Source organism: Antechinus flavipes, chromosome 1, assembly GCF_016432865.1.
Source record: "Antechinus flavipes isolate AdamAnt ecotype Samford, QLD, Australia chromosome 1, AdamAnt_v2, whole genome shotgun sequence".
In the NCBI taxonomy this organism is placed as follows: domain Eukaryota; kingdom Metazoa; phylum Chordata; class Mammalia; order Dasyuromorphia; family Dasyuridae; genus Antechinus; species Antechinus flavipes.
The window spans coordinates 25,400,665-25,419,006 of NC_067398.1; the positions used below are offsets into that span (position 1 = coordinate 25,400,665).

General features: G+C 39.9%; 1 protein-coding gene across 14 annotated transcripts in view; it reads right to left on the reverse strand.

Annotated features, from left to right (window-relative positions):
* Window positions 1-18,342, reverse strand: part of MAGI1 (membrane associated guanylate kinase, WW and PDZ domain containing 1) — a 702,436-nt gene that overhangs the window by 33,117 nt on the left and 650,977 nt on the right. For 11 of the 14 annotated variants that reach the window (XM_051980369.1, XM_051980312.1, XM_051980336.1 and 8 more), the window contains 2 exons: window positions 7,322-7,538; window positions 1,685-1,768 (listed from right to left, as the gene is read on the reverse strand). In XM_051980369.1, coding sequence (XP_051836329.1) covers window positions 1,685-1,768; window positions 7,322-7,538 — 301 coding nt within the window. The remainder of the gene's footprint in view (window positions 1-1,684; window positions 1,769-7,321; window positions 7,539-18,342) is intronic. The other 3 variants (XM_051980354.1, XM_051980345.1, XM_051980320.1) reach the window with 2 other exon arrangements.

An 18,342-nucleotide genomic window follows, 5' to 3' on the forward strand; every position in this document is an offset into this window, starting at 1 on the left:
GTCAAGTAATCTTTCAGGGCTTTTTCCATTGCTCAAACAATAAGCTTCTCCAGCACCTCAGTGCAATTCTTCCGGGGTTGAATTTAGCCAATTGTACACGAGGGAGCCAATTAGCAAAGTGACTCAAGATCCCACTGTCAAACTTGTGTTGCCAACACTCCCAGCCTACAGATTCATTCCAGTAAATGAAGGAAGGGATGGAGTAATGCATGTGCATATTTGGGACAATCTTATCTATGAATAATGAAAATTCATATACCCAAAGCACCATGATGCATGAAAACATGGAGCTATTTGGCATTCGCTTCTGTCCTCTTTACTCCTCTGTCTCTAAGACCTGACATCCAAGCACCTCTTAATTATTTGTTCCTCATCTTACAGATGAGGATGAGTCCCAAAGAGACAGATTTAAAGCTGGACGGACCCATACACTTCCCTCGCTCTACTCTAAGAAACTGAGTTTCCAACAAATTAAATGATTGTCTATGACCACTCATCAGATCATAAACAGCAGAAATGAGAATATAACCGATTTTCTTGACTCCACAGCTGGTGTCCCTCCTTCTTTAATGCATCTACTCACTTCTCTTCCCTTCCCCTTCCAAACCAAAAAAGGGAGGACAGAGTCATCACCCAAATCGATTCTCTATCTTAAAGTTACAAGGAGGGCTTCTAAAGACAGAATCCCTCACTAATTCACCTAACACATAGCTACTGAACTGATTTTTCTGAAGAACAAGTCTGACCAGGTCATGGTCCTCCTCAATGAATTCCAGTGGTTTCCTAGGGCTTCCAGAATCAGATAGAAATACCCCAATTTGGCATTTCATGTTCTTTCCAATTGGACTCTAAACTCTAATTTCCAGTTTTCTTGCATATTGCTCCTCTCCTCACATCATAAAAGCCACTTTATCTCATGTTTTGGTACCCATTATCCTTTATCGCTTGAATATATTTCCTCACTAGAGTTTCCCAGAATCTCCAATTTTCTTAGAAGTACAACTCAAGTACCACCTCCTAGAGTTTCCTAATCCCACTGGAGATTACCACCTTTCCCCCCCAAATCCCCTTCTATCTACTTTGTATGTACCTATAAATATATCTGTCATCTCTCTGGAGTAGACCATATGCTCCTTGTGGGGAAAAAAAATTGCTTTTCCTTTTGTCTTGGGATCCCCAACATCTGGTACATAGTAAGTGCTTAACAAATGCTTGAACTAACATGTCTCTCTTAACTATTATATTTAGCCAGAACTAATTAAGAGGTGAGTCAAAGGTTTTTTTTTTTTTTTTTAATCCCTGTTGAGAGGGGCAACCCAAAGACTAAACATTTGATTTTGCAACCTTAAAATTCAGAAAAAGCCATGAAAAGACTTTGGTAATGAGAAGGACTGGAATGACCAGCTCAGGGGAGCAGCCCAGAGCAGGTACTTCCATCCATAAAGATACGTGATACACTCACTTTAGAGAGCAGACAGATGCACATCATATTAACAACTCTTGCCTCTGGTCTCTAATTTGTCAATGAGAGATCTGAGGCATATGTATCCCTTAATTACTTTTGGTGTTCTTTCCTTCCCTTCTTTTCCCCCAGTCACTCAACTTCCTCCCCAATGCAAGATAGTGGGAACATCAAACAGGATGCAAGACAATACAGAAATAAAGGTTTTCAACTTGTTCTTACTCTTACATTCTCCAAAATTCGTGGAATTGATTTCTCTCTCTCTTTCCCCCTTGCTCAATCCCGACGCAGGCGAAGGTGACATAGCTGTAATATTAATTTTACAGTTTTGCAAAACTTAATGTATCTGCTTTCTTTGAAGTTCATTTTAATTTAATTTTGATTGATAAAGGGAACATGCAGTTCAATTTTCACACATAGCACGGTAAAGGTCATAGCTACTTTGAATGTTAAATGACTTTGATGACACTGAATTAATTTGAAAAGAAATACTAGAGTTTCTCTCATGGTGTAATGGTGTCCGTAGGTGTCTGTATGTATGTACTTTCTTGCAGAGGTAGGAAAGGAGAATTTACAATCACACCATTAACGATACTATGAAAATGCAGGTCACCCTATGTTCCAAATTTTATATTTCTAAATAATTCAATTTTAATCCATTCATGATTTTTCTAAGGTTTATCTAATTTTTAAAAAGTCTCTTAAAAGAGACTTGTTTATAGATATGCTTTCTTAGAGAATGTGCTTTGTAAGGGATTTGTTTGGCTGGGTTCGAAGTTATCTTTTATGCGCAATCATAATTTCTCAATAGTTTTCTTTCATTTATACTTGATTGTATTCCCCAAGAGGAATGTTGAGCTAGTGAAGAGAATCTCAAATCCCCATTGGATGAGAACTCTCTCTCAGGACAATGTCTCATTGAGTGAACTCTTGATTACTGAAACCCAGCATCTGCTGCAGATTTGGTTTAGTCTATAACTAGCAATAGGTAACAGATGTAATAGACATTACAGCATCTTATAGGAGTGAATTCAGCAATTCTACACCTGTAGGCATGGGTCTCCTGGGTCTGAGCATGATTACAGTATTTTGTTAATATGAGGGCTTAAAGCATTTTTCTTCCTAACTACTTTGTCTCAAGGCAAAGTTTAGTACCCAGACACTGGATATGGGCTGTTTTTCAAGTGGTATTAAAAACAAACATTCAAATAAACAACAACAACAACAAAAAAAATGGTACATTTATTTGAAATAGTCCCAATTTTGTTTTCTAAGAGGAATTGACAAAATCGGGATAGGATTAGAAATGGAATCCAAATACTAAAGAGACAGCATATTTTCTCCAAAAGATTTCCAAAATTGCTTTATAGTGCTCATCTTTACTTTTAATTAAACATTTAAGCTCTTCAAAGGGATTCATTAACACATCTGCAATTCAGATTAATTCATTCTGTCACTGCTGTTTTGACAGATGGCCATATGTAGGATATGGAATTTTGCAAAGCATCCAGGCCATGTGAGAAAATGTGATAGCAGATTGTGTTAATCTTCAAGCTAACTTTAATAATAAAATGAAATGTAGAAAGGCATCTTATAAAGTAAATTCTCAACAAAGCGAGGGGATGATGTGTTACAATGACTGCATGGTTGCAGCAAATATCTTATTTCATGAAGAGTGCTTCGCACATTTTAAGGTCTGAATTTGGGGGGGGAGGAGAAGGGGAAATGGTCAAACCCAGGAGGTCCAATGAATTCTAAAATGCATCCGTAATCAAGGCGTGCTGGAAAGGGATGGTAGATATGGAACCATATTCGGTCAAGATAATATTCCCCAAGTAGACTAGAAGCTTGTGGAAGATAGGGAATGTTTATCATTTTAGTGTTTTTATCCAATATGTTGCACATAACATATGCTTAACAAGTTTCTCTGGCTTTGGATCAGAAGACAAGATCAAGATCTTTTCACTGATAGGACTTTTTAAAATGACAAAAACTATTCAATTTTGGAAATTGACCCACGGTCCTTATTCTACTAAATAAATCTCATCATGAAATTCAAGCATTAGGTAAGCTGTCATTATCACCTAAAGATTTAGTCTCTGATCACTAAGTAAGAAGGAGATATTCTTTTGTTTTCTAACCACCCATTTTTTAAAGGCTACAAAGAAATTGAGGTTATTAACTCCAAAATGGATCCTTGCTTACTGTCATTGACACAAGTTCAAGAAAAAAGGAAGCTGTTAGTGACAAGGTCTTATTAATTTCTTTCTAAAAGTACTTAGATTCCAAGTTTTAATGGGAATGTCATTTCTAGATTACAAGAATCACAAAATGGGATTTTGCCTAAGAAAGCCACATGATCACTTTACAGAAGAAAAACCTGAGGGTCAGGGCTGACCCAGGTAGAAAGTTTCAAAGGTAGGATTCCAACCTGTGTCCTCAGACCTCAAGTTCAACACTCTTTCCACTACAGTATGTTTTTTGCTTTTGTTTTTTTTTTTTGTTTGTTTTGTTTTATTTTGTTTTAATGGCACTGGAACTGTGAACTCTTAAACAAAAATGAACTCTCATCAATCCACCTGGCCCACTGCCAGCACTTCACAGCACAATTTCCTTTCTGAGTGGATCATATACAGATGTACATCCACGTCTGTGTACTTTACAGACCAGGAATGAGGTCAGAGAAACAAGAGCTCCATCTCGATTGAAGTAGAGTCGTTCAATTGAAATGTGCCTCTTGAAAAGGGGAGGTACAATTAATGAGGAAACTGAAGTTAGAGCGAAATGACTACTCCTTGAACCTTCTCTGAGTACTTCAGCCCACTGCTGCCTGACCGAACACAGTAGTCACTGGAAAGCTTTCTGGTACTGAAATCAAAGAGGAATCTCTTATCTTCATCTGACTGTGGAAATCTGAGCCCCTGACCTAGGATGGTCTGCCGAGGGTAAACGTGGATATTCAGTTTGAAAAAGAAAAGACTCTGGGACAGGATGAGGGTTAGGGAAACACTAGCTGTCTTAAAACATGTGAAGGGTAGACAGAGAAGGAGGATTAGCTTGTTTTGTTTGTTCCTATGGGGTAAAAGCCTTGGGTGGAAGTGGCAAGGAGGTAACCTGTTAACAAGTAGCACCATCAGAAAGAGGAAGGTGGAGGGCTCCTCGCCACTGGATGTCTTCATGCAGAGGATGCACATCTTTTTGTTGGGAATATTGTGAGGAGACTTTGTTGATCATGCTTTTGACTAGGTGGCTGTTCCAACTCTAAAATTCCATGATTTTGATTTATTTTATTACCACAACAGTAATACTGAAAATCAAATTCTATTTTCTACTTGTCAAAATCTTGATGATAAAAAGGACTTGCATTATATGCAGTTTTAAGGTCTTGTAAGTCCATTTCTCTCAACTCTGAGATATAATAATTATAGGGATGTGGAGTAGGTCTATAATCCTACTGATATGGGAACTCAGCTCCCTTTACCACTGGAGACTTGCATCTTCTCTGCATCTTACAGACTCAGAGGGTCTAGACTGCAGGGCTCCTCAAACTAAGGCCTGTGGGCCAGATGCAGCAGCTGAGGACGTTTATCCCCCTCACCCAGGGCTATGAAGTTTCTTTATTTAAAAGCCCACAAAACAAAGTTTTTGTTTTTACTATAGTCCGGCCCGCCAACAATCTGAGAGAGAGTGAACTGGCCCCCTATTTTAAAAGTTTGAGGACCCCTGGTCTAGAGGATCATACAGCTAAGAAATGTTTGAAGGACTCAATTGCAAAGTTCCTGACTCTCAGGTGGTCATTCTCTTTATCCTTTGTCATCTTCTGTGTTATTTTACTTTTCCTACATACATCTACCTTCATATTCTTCTTATATTGCTCCTATTTCCAAGAAGAGAGGCTTTAATATCACAGTAAAGCAATTCCTGTGCATTTTGTAGGAGATCAAAAAGTCCCCAATTAATAGGTCAGTGGAAAGTCCACAAGGCAATTGCAATCAAAATATTGATGGTGCAACTGCCCAGCTTGCTTTGGGAAGGCTGAATATGTGTTAGACAATGCCATAAAGAAAGTATCCATTGCAATGGGTTGAGCTACCCATGACACTTCTGTTTTCTTGGCCTTGGGACTCAGTGGTAGTCTCATTACTCTATGAAATTGTTACCACAGAGGAACAAAAGCATCCTCATTCTGATCAGCATCTTTCATGACTTTATAGTTTTAACTTCAGCTTTTTTTGAATAAGAAAGTTCATTCAAATTTAAGAATGGTCACTATGAAAAGTGACAATGGAACTTATTTGTCCCCTGAAGTAAGAATTAGGGGGAAGAGAATTCTGAGACACCCACTCTTGACTCCTGAAGAACCAGAGTTTCAAGATCATCTTGCTTTGCCAAATAGCACTATGGACATTTGGTCCTCAGAACAAAGAGATAATCTGGTCTTAGAGCCAAGACTAGTGACCTCCTATTTTGATTCTCCTCTGGTTCCAGAAAAGAGAAAGCTAAGCTCTGGAACATCTCTATGAGCAAAGGGACCTCCTTATAGGCACTGTGATTATGAAGAAATCTTGAGGGTTTTTCTGCCTTCCCCTCCCAAGTCCACAACCAAGCCCCCTTCTCTCAAGGCATTGTCGAAAAAGTGGCTTCTAGGCTTCGGGGTCCCCTCAGGGACCATCTCATTCAAGCCCTTCATGATTTAGATGAGGTAAAAAAAGGTCCAGGGAGGTCACAATTAGCCAAGATGGCAAAGGTATTAGAAATGGCAGAGGCTGGGTTAGAATCCAGCTCTCCCGACTCCAAATTGAGCAGTCCTCTCCATTGTGTCTATGGGGGGAAGGAAAGCAGTTTGTTTCTCTCTTCCTTCCTTTATCCAATGATCCTTTTGCTAGAAACTGGGGAAAGATATTAGCAGCATCTACTTTTTGGTCCCAGATCTACATCAGGACTTTCCTTAACAGGGGAAGGTGAGAATTCGGTATTTTATACTCATTTCAGCCTGTCCTAATCATGCAGAACTTCCAGTTACATCAAGGAGAACTAATTGAACACCCTCCTCTTAGGCTTTTTAGGTTATCTTCTCATTCCTACTCAAAATGACTCCTCTTTCTGATTAATATTCTTCGCAAATTGCCTTGTAATGACAAGAGAAATTAGAGTTAGGCAGCAGAGCCTGTGCCCTTGTTAAAAATCCTCCAGCATCTCCAGTGGGTGAGTCTGCTCCCTTCCCGGTACATGGGGACAAGCTAAGGCCACCGCGCCATGCCAAACACCCTTGTAAATAATGAAAGCAAAAGCTACTTACTGTAGCTATTGGTTTAGGGGATGATTAGAAGAATAGATAATGGCCTAAAATCTACTCGCATTTTGAAAAATCAAGAAGGCGCTAAGAAAGCATTTAATTTCCTCCCATTATCTTTGCAATCTAAGCCAATCACATTTATGTCCTATTGTATAGCACAGCTACTGCACAAGAAGAGTTTCTGAGCTCAGGGCACACGGTAATCTCCACTCAAGAAGGAATTAATGAGACAGCATCTCTTATCTTCAGGTTCTTTTAACTGAAGGGGGGAAAAATCCATTTTCATCCAGGCTTTTTTTTTTTGAGCATCATCAATTTCTCTCTCTCTCTCTCTCTCTTTTGAACAGAAGACATAATTGAGTCCTTATAAACGTCCGGCAGATTCGACTTGCTGATCTCGGCAGCATTCAACTCCATCCCTAATTTACATGCATCCATTTAGCAAACTGAAAACCCTATATTTTCAATAAATAGCGGAGAGGGGGAAGTCGGGGACCCGGGCCGTCAAGGAACGGCCCCACTGCCGCCAGAATCACAAACAGAGGGATCTGCTCGGTACTCACGTCGGCTTTCATACATGCTCCTGGACTGAGCCCAGATTTTGAAGGGATCTGGCTTTTTCTGTCCAGAGCTGTCTATTTGGTCTGCTGCTGGGGCCTCAGCGGGAGGGAAGTCGGGCAGCGCCTGTGTGCTGTGGCTAGGGGAAGCCGTGTGTCCGCTCCGGTGGCTGGAGACGCTATGCTGAGAGCTGTTTTGGCTATCTTTCCTCTCCAGTGGTTGCTGTCGGAAAGGGAAAGAACAGAGGGTTATTATTGGTCTTCCGAGTGGGTGTCTGCCCATCATTTTCTCTTTGTTCAGCATTTCTGCATACACATATATAAATATATAAACAACATTTTGGCTCCCACCTTGCTACAGTTAATGCTGAATGCAGATAAATTCCCTGGCAGTGGGCAAACAGAGAGATGGGCAGGAAAAATGGAAAGGATGGCATCGCAAAACTTACTACGGTAGAAAACAAATCAAATTTTCATTAGAGTTTCCTTACGCACCACGCAGGTTTGCAAAGAGAGGCATCTGCCTTGATATTATTACTTTGGAGACAGCAAGCTGCCAAAAAATATAATCAATGTTTTAAATTTAAGCCTGTAAAATCCAGGAAAAATGAGACTAGGACTCCAGTTGGACCCTCAGCTTGTTTTCATTGCCTGCATTTGGCTAAAAACACTTCTCTCCCCCTTATATATGAATAGAGATAGGAACTAGATCTGCCATTTCATTGATAGAGGGATAAAGAAAATCCCTCTGCCAATAATAATTGTTTTCTTCTCCGAAACTCTTGCTTTTGGAGTTGGTATCAATTCTGAACCACTGCTTTAAAGTTTCCTAGACTACCAGAATTCAAGTTAAACTAGATCAATAAGCAAGTGCTCATCATGTGCTAGGCACTTTGCTAAGTCAGAAAGGTAAAGACAGTCAATAAGCATTTATTAAGCACCCATTATGTGCCAGCCACTGTGCTAAGTGCTGGAGACACAAAGAAAGATAAAGCACAGCCAGTCAGTAAGCATTTATTAAACACCTATCATGTGCCAGGCACTGTGCTAAATACTGGGGCTACAAAGAAAGATAAAGCACAGCCAGTCAATAAATACTTATTAAAGCACCCATCATGTGCCAGCCACTGTGCTAAGTGTTAGAGACACAAAGAAAGATAAAGCACAGCCAGTCAGTAAGCATTTATTAAGCACCTATCATGTGCCAGGTACTGGGCTAAGTGCTGGAGATACAAAGAAAGATAAAGCACAGCCAGTCAGTAAGCACTTATTAAGCACCCATTATGTGCCAGCCACTGTGCTAAGTGCTGGAGATACAAAGAAAGATAAAGCACAGCCAGTCAGTAAGCACTTATTAAGCACCCATTATGTGCCAGCCACTGTGCTAAGTGCTGGAGACACAAAGAAAGATAAAGCACAGCCAGTCAGGAAGCACTTATTAAGCACCCATTATGTGCCAGCCACTGTGCTAAGTGCTGGAGATACAAAGAAAGATAAAGCACAGCCAGTCAGTAAGCACTTATTAAGCACCCATTATGTGTCAGCCACTGTGCTAAGTGCTGGAGATACAAAGAAAGATAAAGCACAGCCAGTCAGTAAGCACTTATTAAGCACCCATTATGTGCCAGCCACTGTGCTAAGTGCTGGGAATCCAAGGAAAGGCAAAAGACCTTCTGTATTCACCAAGAGCCCCAGGTCTAATGAGGGAGACAACATGCAAAGCATGCAAACAACCATGAACAAACAAGATACAGACAGAAGAAACAGGAAATAATCATAGAAGAGTCACCACATTACAAGGAACTGGGCAAAGTGGGATTATTAAAAATGGGATTTTAACTAGGAGCTAAAGGAAGCCAGAGGGAGCAGACAGAGATGAGATTAAGGAAATTGCCCAGCAGCACATTTCCAGTTGAAAAGGCAAGACTTTCCAGCTCAGTTTTTCTAGTTCTGAGGACAGCTCTCTATTCACCATCATATACTGTTTCTCCCTCTAAGATGCATTAAGGACACACATCAGGACTTTAATTGTCGATAGGAATAAAACAGACCCACTAGGTGCAATAGTTTCCCCCCACCAGAACACAGGGGTCCTAGAGCAAAGGTTTGATTTTGTCCTTCTATCCTTCGTGCTTAGAACATAGTAAGAATTTTTCAAAAACTATCGAGTTGAATGGAATTGACTACACCCAGGCCAGCATGATGTAATTACTGGAACTGATGCAAATAAAGAAAAAGGGATGTAGTAATAACAGGGCTGCTTTTTCCTAATCAATTAGGCTAGCATGAAATTTCACCTACCAACATTCTACCCTTCATCTAAAATGAAACCTCACGTCCTCATTTGCTTTGCTTAAGGGGATTTCAACTTGGTTTGTCGAATATATGATTTGCAATTACTGTTATAGAAGTCAGAGGTACAAATGGGATTAGGGAAGAGAGTTCTGCTTAAATTCCATTAGTGGGGAAATTCATTAAAGCCAAACCGGCAAAAGACCTATTTAGTCAAGGGCTTGCCCATTTGGAAGAAAAGCTCTTAACCTCCGAGGAAATGGAGAGAGGGGAAAAGGGAGCAGAGCAGACTGGAAGAAAACACGGGGGATGTTTATTCATTCAACAAGCATTTATCACCCCCTGCCTCCTGGAAATTAATTGGTTACTTGGTAGCTAATTTGTAGTGATTTATCTATGTATAATTAGACAGGGGACATTTTTTAGTTTGGTCTTTATAGTCAGTATCAAATGCATAGAGGATTCTAAATAAATATCTATTAAATGAGTGAGTTAGAATCTCTTGGTTCCTTTTCTTAGTAAGGGGATCTTGGTAAATGTACGTGTGTAAAATGGTCATTGTACTCATCTTCTTCATGAATGGAACACTGCTTCTGATTGAGATGGATCTCAGAGGTTATCTAGCCCGACTTCTTTAACAAAGGGGAAACTGAGGCTCATTGATCTACCCCAGAGCAGACAGGATTCATAAGTAGGAAGGCCAGGACTTAAATTTAGGTTGTGTGGCTCCAAGTTCATAACTCTTTTTTTTTTTTTTTTTCCTTTGGTACATGGTCCTGATCCTGCCTGACCTGAGACCTCAGTGCTACTGGAAAATTCAATTTACCTGCTGTAAAATGAGAGTTACACTAAAGAGCATCAAAGGCTATGATCTTATGTAAAACAAAATTAGAAAGATAAATGCCCATAAACCAACTAAAAAACATTTGGGGATTAAAATGGTTCCATTTCCAAATTCATGGTTCCAGAACAGGTTTTGGTTTTTTAAGTCCTTTGAGCCAAAGTAGCTTCATCACCAAAACTCATCTTATGGCTCTGAAAAATGAGCAAACCTCTTTTTGTGTCTTCTTCCATTCTTTCCCCCAGGGGATGGACACACACACACACACACACACACACACACACACACACACACACACACACACCTGTCTCTGCCTCTGTCTCTCTTCCCCTTCCACCTCTCTTATCCCTTCTCTCACACATGTTCTCTTCTTGTATCCTCTCCTCTTTTCTGTTTCTCTCTTCTTTCCCTTCCCCTCTATTTTTCCCTCCCCTTTCCTTCTTCCCTTCCCTCCCCTCTTTCTGTCTCTCTTTGTCTCTCTCCTCTCTTCTCTCTCTCCCTTCTCCTCTCCTCTTCTTTCTTCTCTTCTCTCCTCTCTCTCTCCACTCCTCTTTTCTGTGTTTTTCCTTTTGTCTCTCTTTTCTCTATTTCCTCTTTGTCTTCCATTTCTCTGTGTCTTTCTCCCTGTCTGTCTGTCTCTCTCCCTCCTTCTCTCTTCTCCGTCTCTTTCCTCTCCCCTCCTCTATTTCCTTTATCTCTCTCCCCTCTCCTCTCCCTTCTTTTCCTCTGCTCCTCCCTGCTTTCCTCTCCTCCCCTCTCTTCTCCTCCCTTCCTCTTCTCTCCTCTCTCTCTCCTGTCCGTGTCCACCATGCTTGCCAAGTCTCTTTGTCCCTGCTTCCTTGGATCTTGATAACTGACATTTGAAGAGAAGAAACAACATGAAACCATCAGATTTTTTGGCATCCTGAGCGCAATGAAAAGCTCACTTCACCAAGCTAAAGAATTTCTTGTGAACTAAACCCAATTTCAATAATAATGAGCAAAGTGACTGATAGTAACATTGTTCTTCATGGTTTTCCAAGCCCCCTACACTCTTGATCTCATGTGAGCCTTCCAGCATCTCCATAAAGGATTCTCTCTACAGAATGTACAGAGCTATAGGATCTTTGACCTAGAGGGAAAGGGATCTCAAAAACCAAGTTCAACTCTCCCATTTTACAGATAAGAAAACTGACATTCAGGAAGGTCGAATGATTTGCCAGATGTCACACAGACAGTGTCAGAGAAGGAATCTGTAGAGACAGACACTGGCTCTTTTCATCAAATCATACTATTATTAAACAAATGAGAAGTCACTTTCAAATCCAGGGCTTCTGACATGTCCCATCTCTCCACTATCCTGCTTGAACATTTTCCTCTATATTAAATAGAAATTGGGATTTAGGAGAATAAGCCATTTAATTTTTGAAGCCAGCATGTCTTGGGAGCTCACTGAGTTGCTGCTGGTCTTGGCTAGCCTGCCGGAGGGACAAGGGAGGCTTCTTTGGGGGACAGTTATTGAGAAATGAGGGTGAGATGAAAAAGCAGAAGAGATCAACAAAACTGAAATAAATAAATAAAAGCTTGAGGGAAAGAAAGTGAGAAAACCTTCCGAGATAGCATCTAATTCTTCCTGAAACTGCATGGAAAAAGTTAATCCTTTCTCCAATTTAATTCCATCAAAATGTTTTAGAGAAGGGGCTCAGATCTGTCACCTACAGGAATTGGTCTCAACGTGGCTCAGTTTAGCAGTGGGCAAGCTAGGCCCTGGTGCTATCTGATAAATGAGCCCTGAGAAGAAACTGATCATCTCAGTCTTAGCTGGAGGCTCTTTTTTGGTGCATTTTTCCTACAAAATAGGTACCTGCAGTGGGGGAAATCAGAGTAACACCATAGAGGGCCAGGCCAAATGAGCTAAATAAGATAACATGTCAATGGTTTTGCAAAATATTTTGTAAATAAATGCTATTTATGATTATAATTATTATCTGAATATCAGTTAAGATGCCCATATTCCTACTCTTGTAAACACTCACAGAGAATAAATCCTCCCTTGTACCCTAGTTTATTTTATTTTCACTTAATAGTATTTTTTCAATAACACATAAAGATGGCTTTCAACATTCATTTTTGTAAAACTTTTGACTTCTATATTACTCTCCCTCCCCCATCCCCAGAACTTTGGATGAAGCCCGTTAACTACCTCTTGACAGAGAGGTGGTGGACTTAGGGTGCAGAAAGAGACATACAAATTTGGGGGCATGGTCATTGTGGGAATTAGTTTCGCTTGAGTAGAACTATTTATTACATAGGTTTTCTTCCACCCAGCCCCCTTTTCCCCATGAAATAGGAGAAAGAGAAAATAATTATTTTTAATAAGATTTTTAAAAATTAAATTTCATTTAAAAACCAAGGGATGGGTGGTTGAGAAGTTGCAGCCCTGTTCCATCCCGATGCCTCTGAAGTCCAACCTATCTCAGTTTCAGAGAGAAATAACAGGCTCGGGAGTCTAACGCCATTTATCCAGCTGGGGCTCATGAAGAGTGAATTAATCCCAGAGTTAAGTAATGGTGCCAGATGCCTTGGGCTCACCTTGCTGTTCCTGTGCACTGCAGTCAGGCTTTTTTCAAGAGCTATAGTGATCAATCTTGCCTCACTTTTACTTTGTCAAGGCAGAAGAGACAGAGCTAAACTTGGAATCACAGCACCTAGGCTAAACCTATGACTTGAGTTCCAATCCTGACTGCTCTGTCATGCTGTCCAAGTCTCAATCTCTCTGGGTTTCGGTTTTCTAATCTGAGTAATGGGCATCTTGGGCTAGATGATGTCTAAGATGCCTTCCAGCACTCGGTCTGGAATCCTATGATCTTTTCCCTGGGGACAACTACTCTTTCATTCTCTTTTCAAAAGGAATTCTTTGTTATCACGTCTACTCTGATCTCTAGCATCTTTCTCAATGTATCCTTTGGTCCATAACAGCTGAATTTTTTTTCCTTTTGCATATCCATTCACATAAATGGCTTGGCAATGTAATTAAACTAAATTTCTTGGGAGGTAAACACCATCTCAATAAACAGCATAAGAATGAGAGGCAGCTTGATATCATCAGCACTGTTTTATATAGTGCTTTGAAATCTGCAAAGCACCTTAAAGATATCATCCCATTTGATCTTCACGACAGCTTTATTAGGTGGGTATTTTTATTATACTCATTTTAGAAATGAGGAAACTGAGGCAGACAGTGGCTGGGATCAGCTGGCAAATAAATGTCAGAGGATTTGTCATCACATTCTAGGAAAGCCAGTGATCTGAGCACGAGAGACAGAGAGCGAGCTGAAAATGTCCTCTAGAGCCGAATTTCAAGAAATCTTTTCTTTGGTGGTTTGATTTCTCACTTCTCATCATCCTGCTCCCAGAGCGGTAAGTGGGTGTACACGCTATCTGCTGGCAGTCGTATGAAGCCACGGACAGTTCCCTCCCTGAACTAAACTTGGGCTGAAAGGCCTTGTTCCCCTTGAGAGAAAAGAGACCTGTGAGCTTCAGGTAAAACACGCTGGATTGAATTAGACCATTTTTTCTACCCCTGTAAGATAGCCCTCCACCTCCTCAATAAAGGATTCATTTCAGAACTGCTTTCTAGATGATTACAGATGCTTTATGGAGAGCTTGGCAAAGCAGCATTTCAGCCAAACGGTACCTTTGTGTTCCTTCTAAGCTCCTTCTAAATTTTGCCCCTGGTTCGTGGGAAATAAAAATTAAATAACATCTCCAAGATATGTTATAAAAACAGAGCCCGGTGAGGATCCCACTGAGTAACATGTTCTGAGCTGCATTTATTTCTTCCCCCACCCCCCATTAAGAGTTTTCATGGAGATAGCCTCATTTCATTTTTTTTTAAATGGAACTCAATTAGGAAAATGACTTAATTTGAAAACAGATTCTATATTTAAGATCTTGTTAGAGATTCTGGCTTCTTAAAGACATGATGCTATCTGCAAGGAGTCCGGAAGGCTCAACACCCGCCATGGATAAGACATGAATATGCTAATTGGTTAAGACATACTATCTCTTCCGGGGTTAAGTGTCAAGAATCTTCTACAAATAGAGGCCATATTTATACAACTCTCCAATAAAGGTCACTGTTTGCTATTTCAGGAGTCTGTAAAACCTCCCAGGAGGTATGGCCTCTGGAGTATATTACTGGCCAAGCTCATCAGAAATACCAGATCTTAGCTTACTTTGCATCCTCCCAAACTCCCTTTACTTACTTAGGACGTATTCTATATATAATAGTCTAAGTGTGGGCCAAGGAGCTATCTCATTTTTGTCTTTGTACCTCCTATGTCTAGCACAGATCCTGACTCTCTGTACTTTTTCTCGAATGAGGAATTGGTCTGTTGATTCAGAGACCTGATGGACAAATTCAGAGGGACCAGTGATGGATATAAACTATGAAATTCTGGGTTCTTATCACCAGTTCTGGCACTTAGCTCTGGGGGAGCTTGTGGACCTCAGTTTTGTCATCTATAAGAAGTGAAGGAGAATGGGTAGATGGCCTCGGATCTGCTTAGTAATTAGCTCCAGTGAAGTCATGGGAGCTAGGGTGATGTAGGGGGAAGAGAACAGGGGGAAGGATTGGTGGGCTTGGTTCTAGAAGAACAGTGGCTTCATGGATAGAGAGCTAGATGAAATCCTCCTGAATCTCTACAAATGTTTCACAAATGAGAATTGCTACTATAATCATCATTGTCATCAATATCATTATCCTCATTATTATTAGCCAGACTTTGGTAATAGCAGCTTTATTTCTCGTGCCTCAGTTTCCTCACTGTAAACAAGGAAACTGTAATCTTTGATCTCTAAGGTCCCACCTAATTCTAAATTGCTATAATCTGGAAAGAGAGGATCCCTCATATTAACCAGTATCAACAATAGCAAGATTTATTGTAACCGTGCTAAGAACAGAAAGACCCCAAACTGGGGGCAGATTTCTTCAGTGGCCAAATTCAAAGGGGTATAATCTGTGGGAGAAAGAGTAACTGGTCTCACTTGGAATAGCTTTGCTGTTAAGTTTCCACATCTGTAAAACAAGGATAATAAAACTCACAATATCCATCTTACTTGACTGTTATAAGGATCAAATGAATTAATGTAAATTTACTGATGTATATAAAATTGCATTGCAAACTTTACAGCATCAGGGGAATGTTAGCTATCATTGCAAGTATTATTTTTTTGAATGGGACTTATGATTTTATTCCAGGAAACACTTAGGGAGCTTTCTCCCTCTACCAAGAAATCCAGTGCATTTCCAAAGATCAAATCATGACAGCTCTGCAACTTCTGGTCTTGGGGAATTCTCTAGAGCTCCAAGGATCCAATGGCTTCCCAGAATCACATGGCTAGCAGAGTAAGAACCTGACACCATGAGAGGCTATCTATCCACTACTGTAGATACTACTATGTCACAATGGCGGGAGCATTACTGCTGTTATTATAATTATTGTTGTCATTCTTATTACTCCCTGTTCTCGGGGAGAATAGTCAAATAGGGAAGCAGTAATAAGAAAAAGGGACAAGGGGAAAATCAGCTTATCAGTATTTTACTGAGTGCTTTACAAATGGAAATATCTATAATGTGAACTGAAAATATTTGCTCTGAAAATCAAATGAATATAGACAGCACTTAGAAACCTAAATGATAAAGAGAATTAGTATGGCACAAATATGACAAATCGATCCATTTTAAAGCAAAATTGTGAATCGATTTGTCATTTGTAGGCCACATTATTTCTTGTTGACTTACTCGCTGAGGCCTCGGTCTACAACAGATCTTGACACTATATTCAGGAAAGCAAACAAACAGGCAAACGAACACACACACATACACAAAACAACAAACCACTGATGTGTCGGTAATTAGGCCCCTGTGTCACCAAAGATTGAGTGGAAAACAGGGAGCTGTCCAAGCTCTACAACAAGAAGAGACCTTTTTGCCCTTGCTTATCTTAGCTGAATGCAAACTTTACTATTTACTGTATGTGTAGTCATCTTGTTAGTCTTCAGATGTTGCTGAGTACTTTCAGTTGTGTCCTATTTGAGTTTTCTTGGCAGAGATATTACATTGGTTTGCCATTTCCTTGTCCAGTTCATTTTACAGATGAGAGAATTGAGGTAAATAGGATTAAGTGACTAGCTCAGGGTCACATTAGCTAGAAAGTATCTGAGGCTGGATTTGAACTTAGATCCTTCTGATTGTGCTGGTGTTCTACCCACCTTTCAGTTTTCATAAAAACTATAATAATAACAAAACTCCTGACCCCATACAAAGTTAAAGTTTTACAGATTTTAAAGTACCACATAAATTCAAGTTATAATAATTTACTCTGGGTACATCCATCTTTTTTTATGAATTAATAGGAACAATAATTGTTTGCATTCATATAGCGCCTAAAGAATTTTATATGCATTAGTCATTTGCAGATGAAAAAATGGCACTTCATAGGGGATCCTGATTATCACTGAGGAAGAAAGGGGAAACGTTGACTGGATAAGAAAGTGTATTTTAGTTCTTGGAAGTGGACAGAATTCTTGGAAGAGCCAACCAAACCCACCAAAAATGTCTCTAGGTTTTCAAGAGAACAGAAAATAGAAGTAATTGGCATTCAATAGCTCTCAAACTTTTTTATAATCCCCAAACCACTGGAACCTCTATTAAATCTTGACTCTGAAGCCATTTTACATGCCACTGGGCTCTCCACTGAATGTCTACCTTCCAAAGGATTGAAGAGAGTAAAAACAAAACAAAACAAAACAAAACAAAATGAAACAAAACAAAACAAAAAAAAAACAAACAAAAACAAACATCTAGTAACCCCCCCCCCCAAAAAAAAAATGTTATCATATCTTTTGAGTAATTCAGAGAAGTGGGGGAGAAGGAGTGAGGAAGAGAAATCATGATTAACTAATAAAAATAGTTTTGGATTATTGAGGGATTTCCATTTCTCATTCTTCACTAATTTGTGATTAAACAGGGAAGAGTACAAGGGAATTAGAATATTAAAAAATAAGTTTCTGGTCCAGGGGACTGATTCAAGTGAAGGAAAAATCATGGAAATCCATGAAATTGACTTGGTTTTGTTCCTGCCATTCATTAAAACAAATCAAGGGCTTCACTCAAATCACCTGGAACATAATAAATGTACTTGTGACACTAGCACTGGCCTAGGTGAGGACCCGAACCACAAATTCAATGCTTAGAATTGAATCCAGCAAATAAAATCCCTTATTAAGAGAAAGCTACAGGAAGTGTCTGGGTGGGAAAAAGCAGATCAAAGAGACAGGCTTTTCTGATCTCATCAAAACCTCTAAATTATTGAAAATATGATGAAAAAAGCTCATGCACAGGGAACACTGCTTCAATGCTCTCAAACCAACATGCTGTCAGAGGTTTGTGAGCCATAATGGTGAGTCAGTGGGACAAAGCCAGATTCACAAGGCTCAGTCCAGTGTTTTGGACTTGGACTTGGGGGAAGGAAAGTCTAGCTCTGGGGCCATGATTGAGTCACTCAGACTCTCTGGGACTCATCTGCTTCATCTAGAAAGTGATAGGGTGCCTGCGAGACAATCGCTCAAGTTTCTTGCAGGTCAAGATCTATGATCCTTATAAAGAGTTCTGACGTGATTCTAGGCTATTCAATCATGTGGTCTCTGGCTGTGATTGGTCGAGTTGTCCTTTCACTGGCCTCCATATATCCTGACAGCCAGTATCTGAATGTCTATGAATCACCTAGGGAAAAAAAAAAAACCTCCCAGACCCCCAAATCCAAAATTCTTTTTTTTCCCCCATTTTATAAGTAAGTACACAAAGTAAAAAAATCAGGGAACTGGGATGTGACACTGAAATAGACATCCT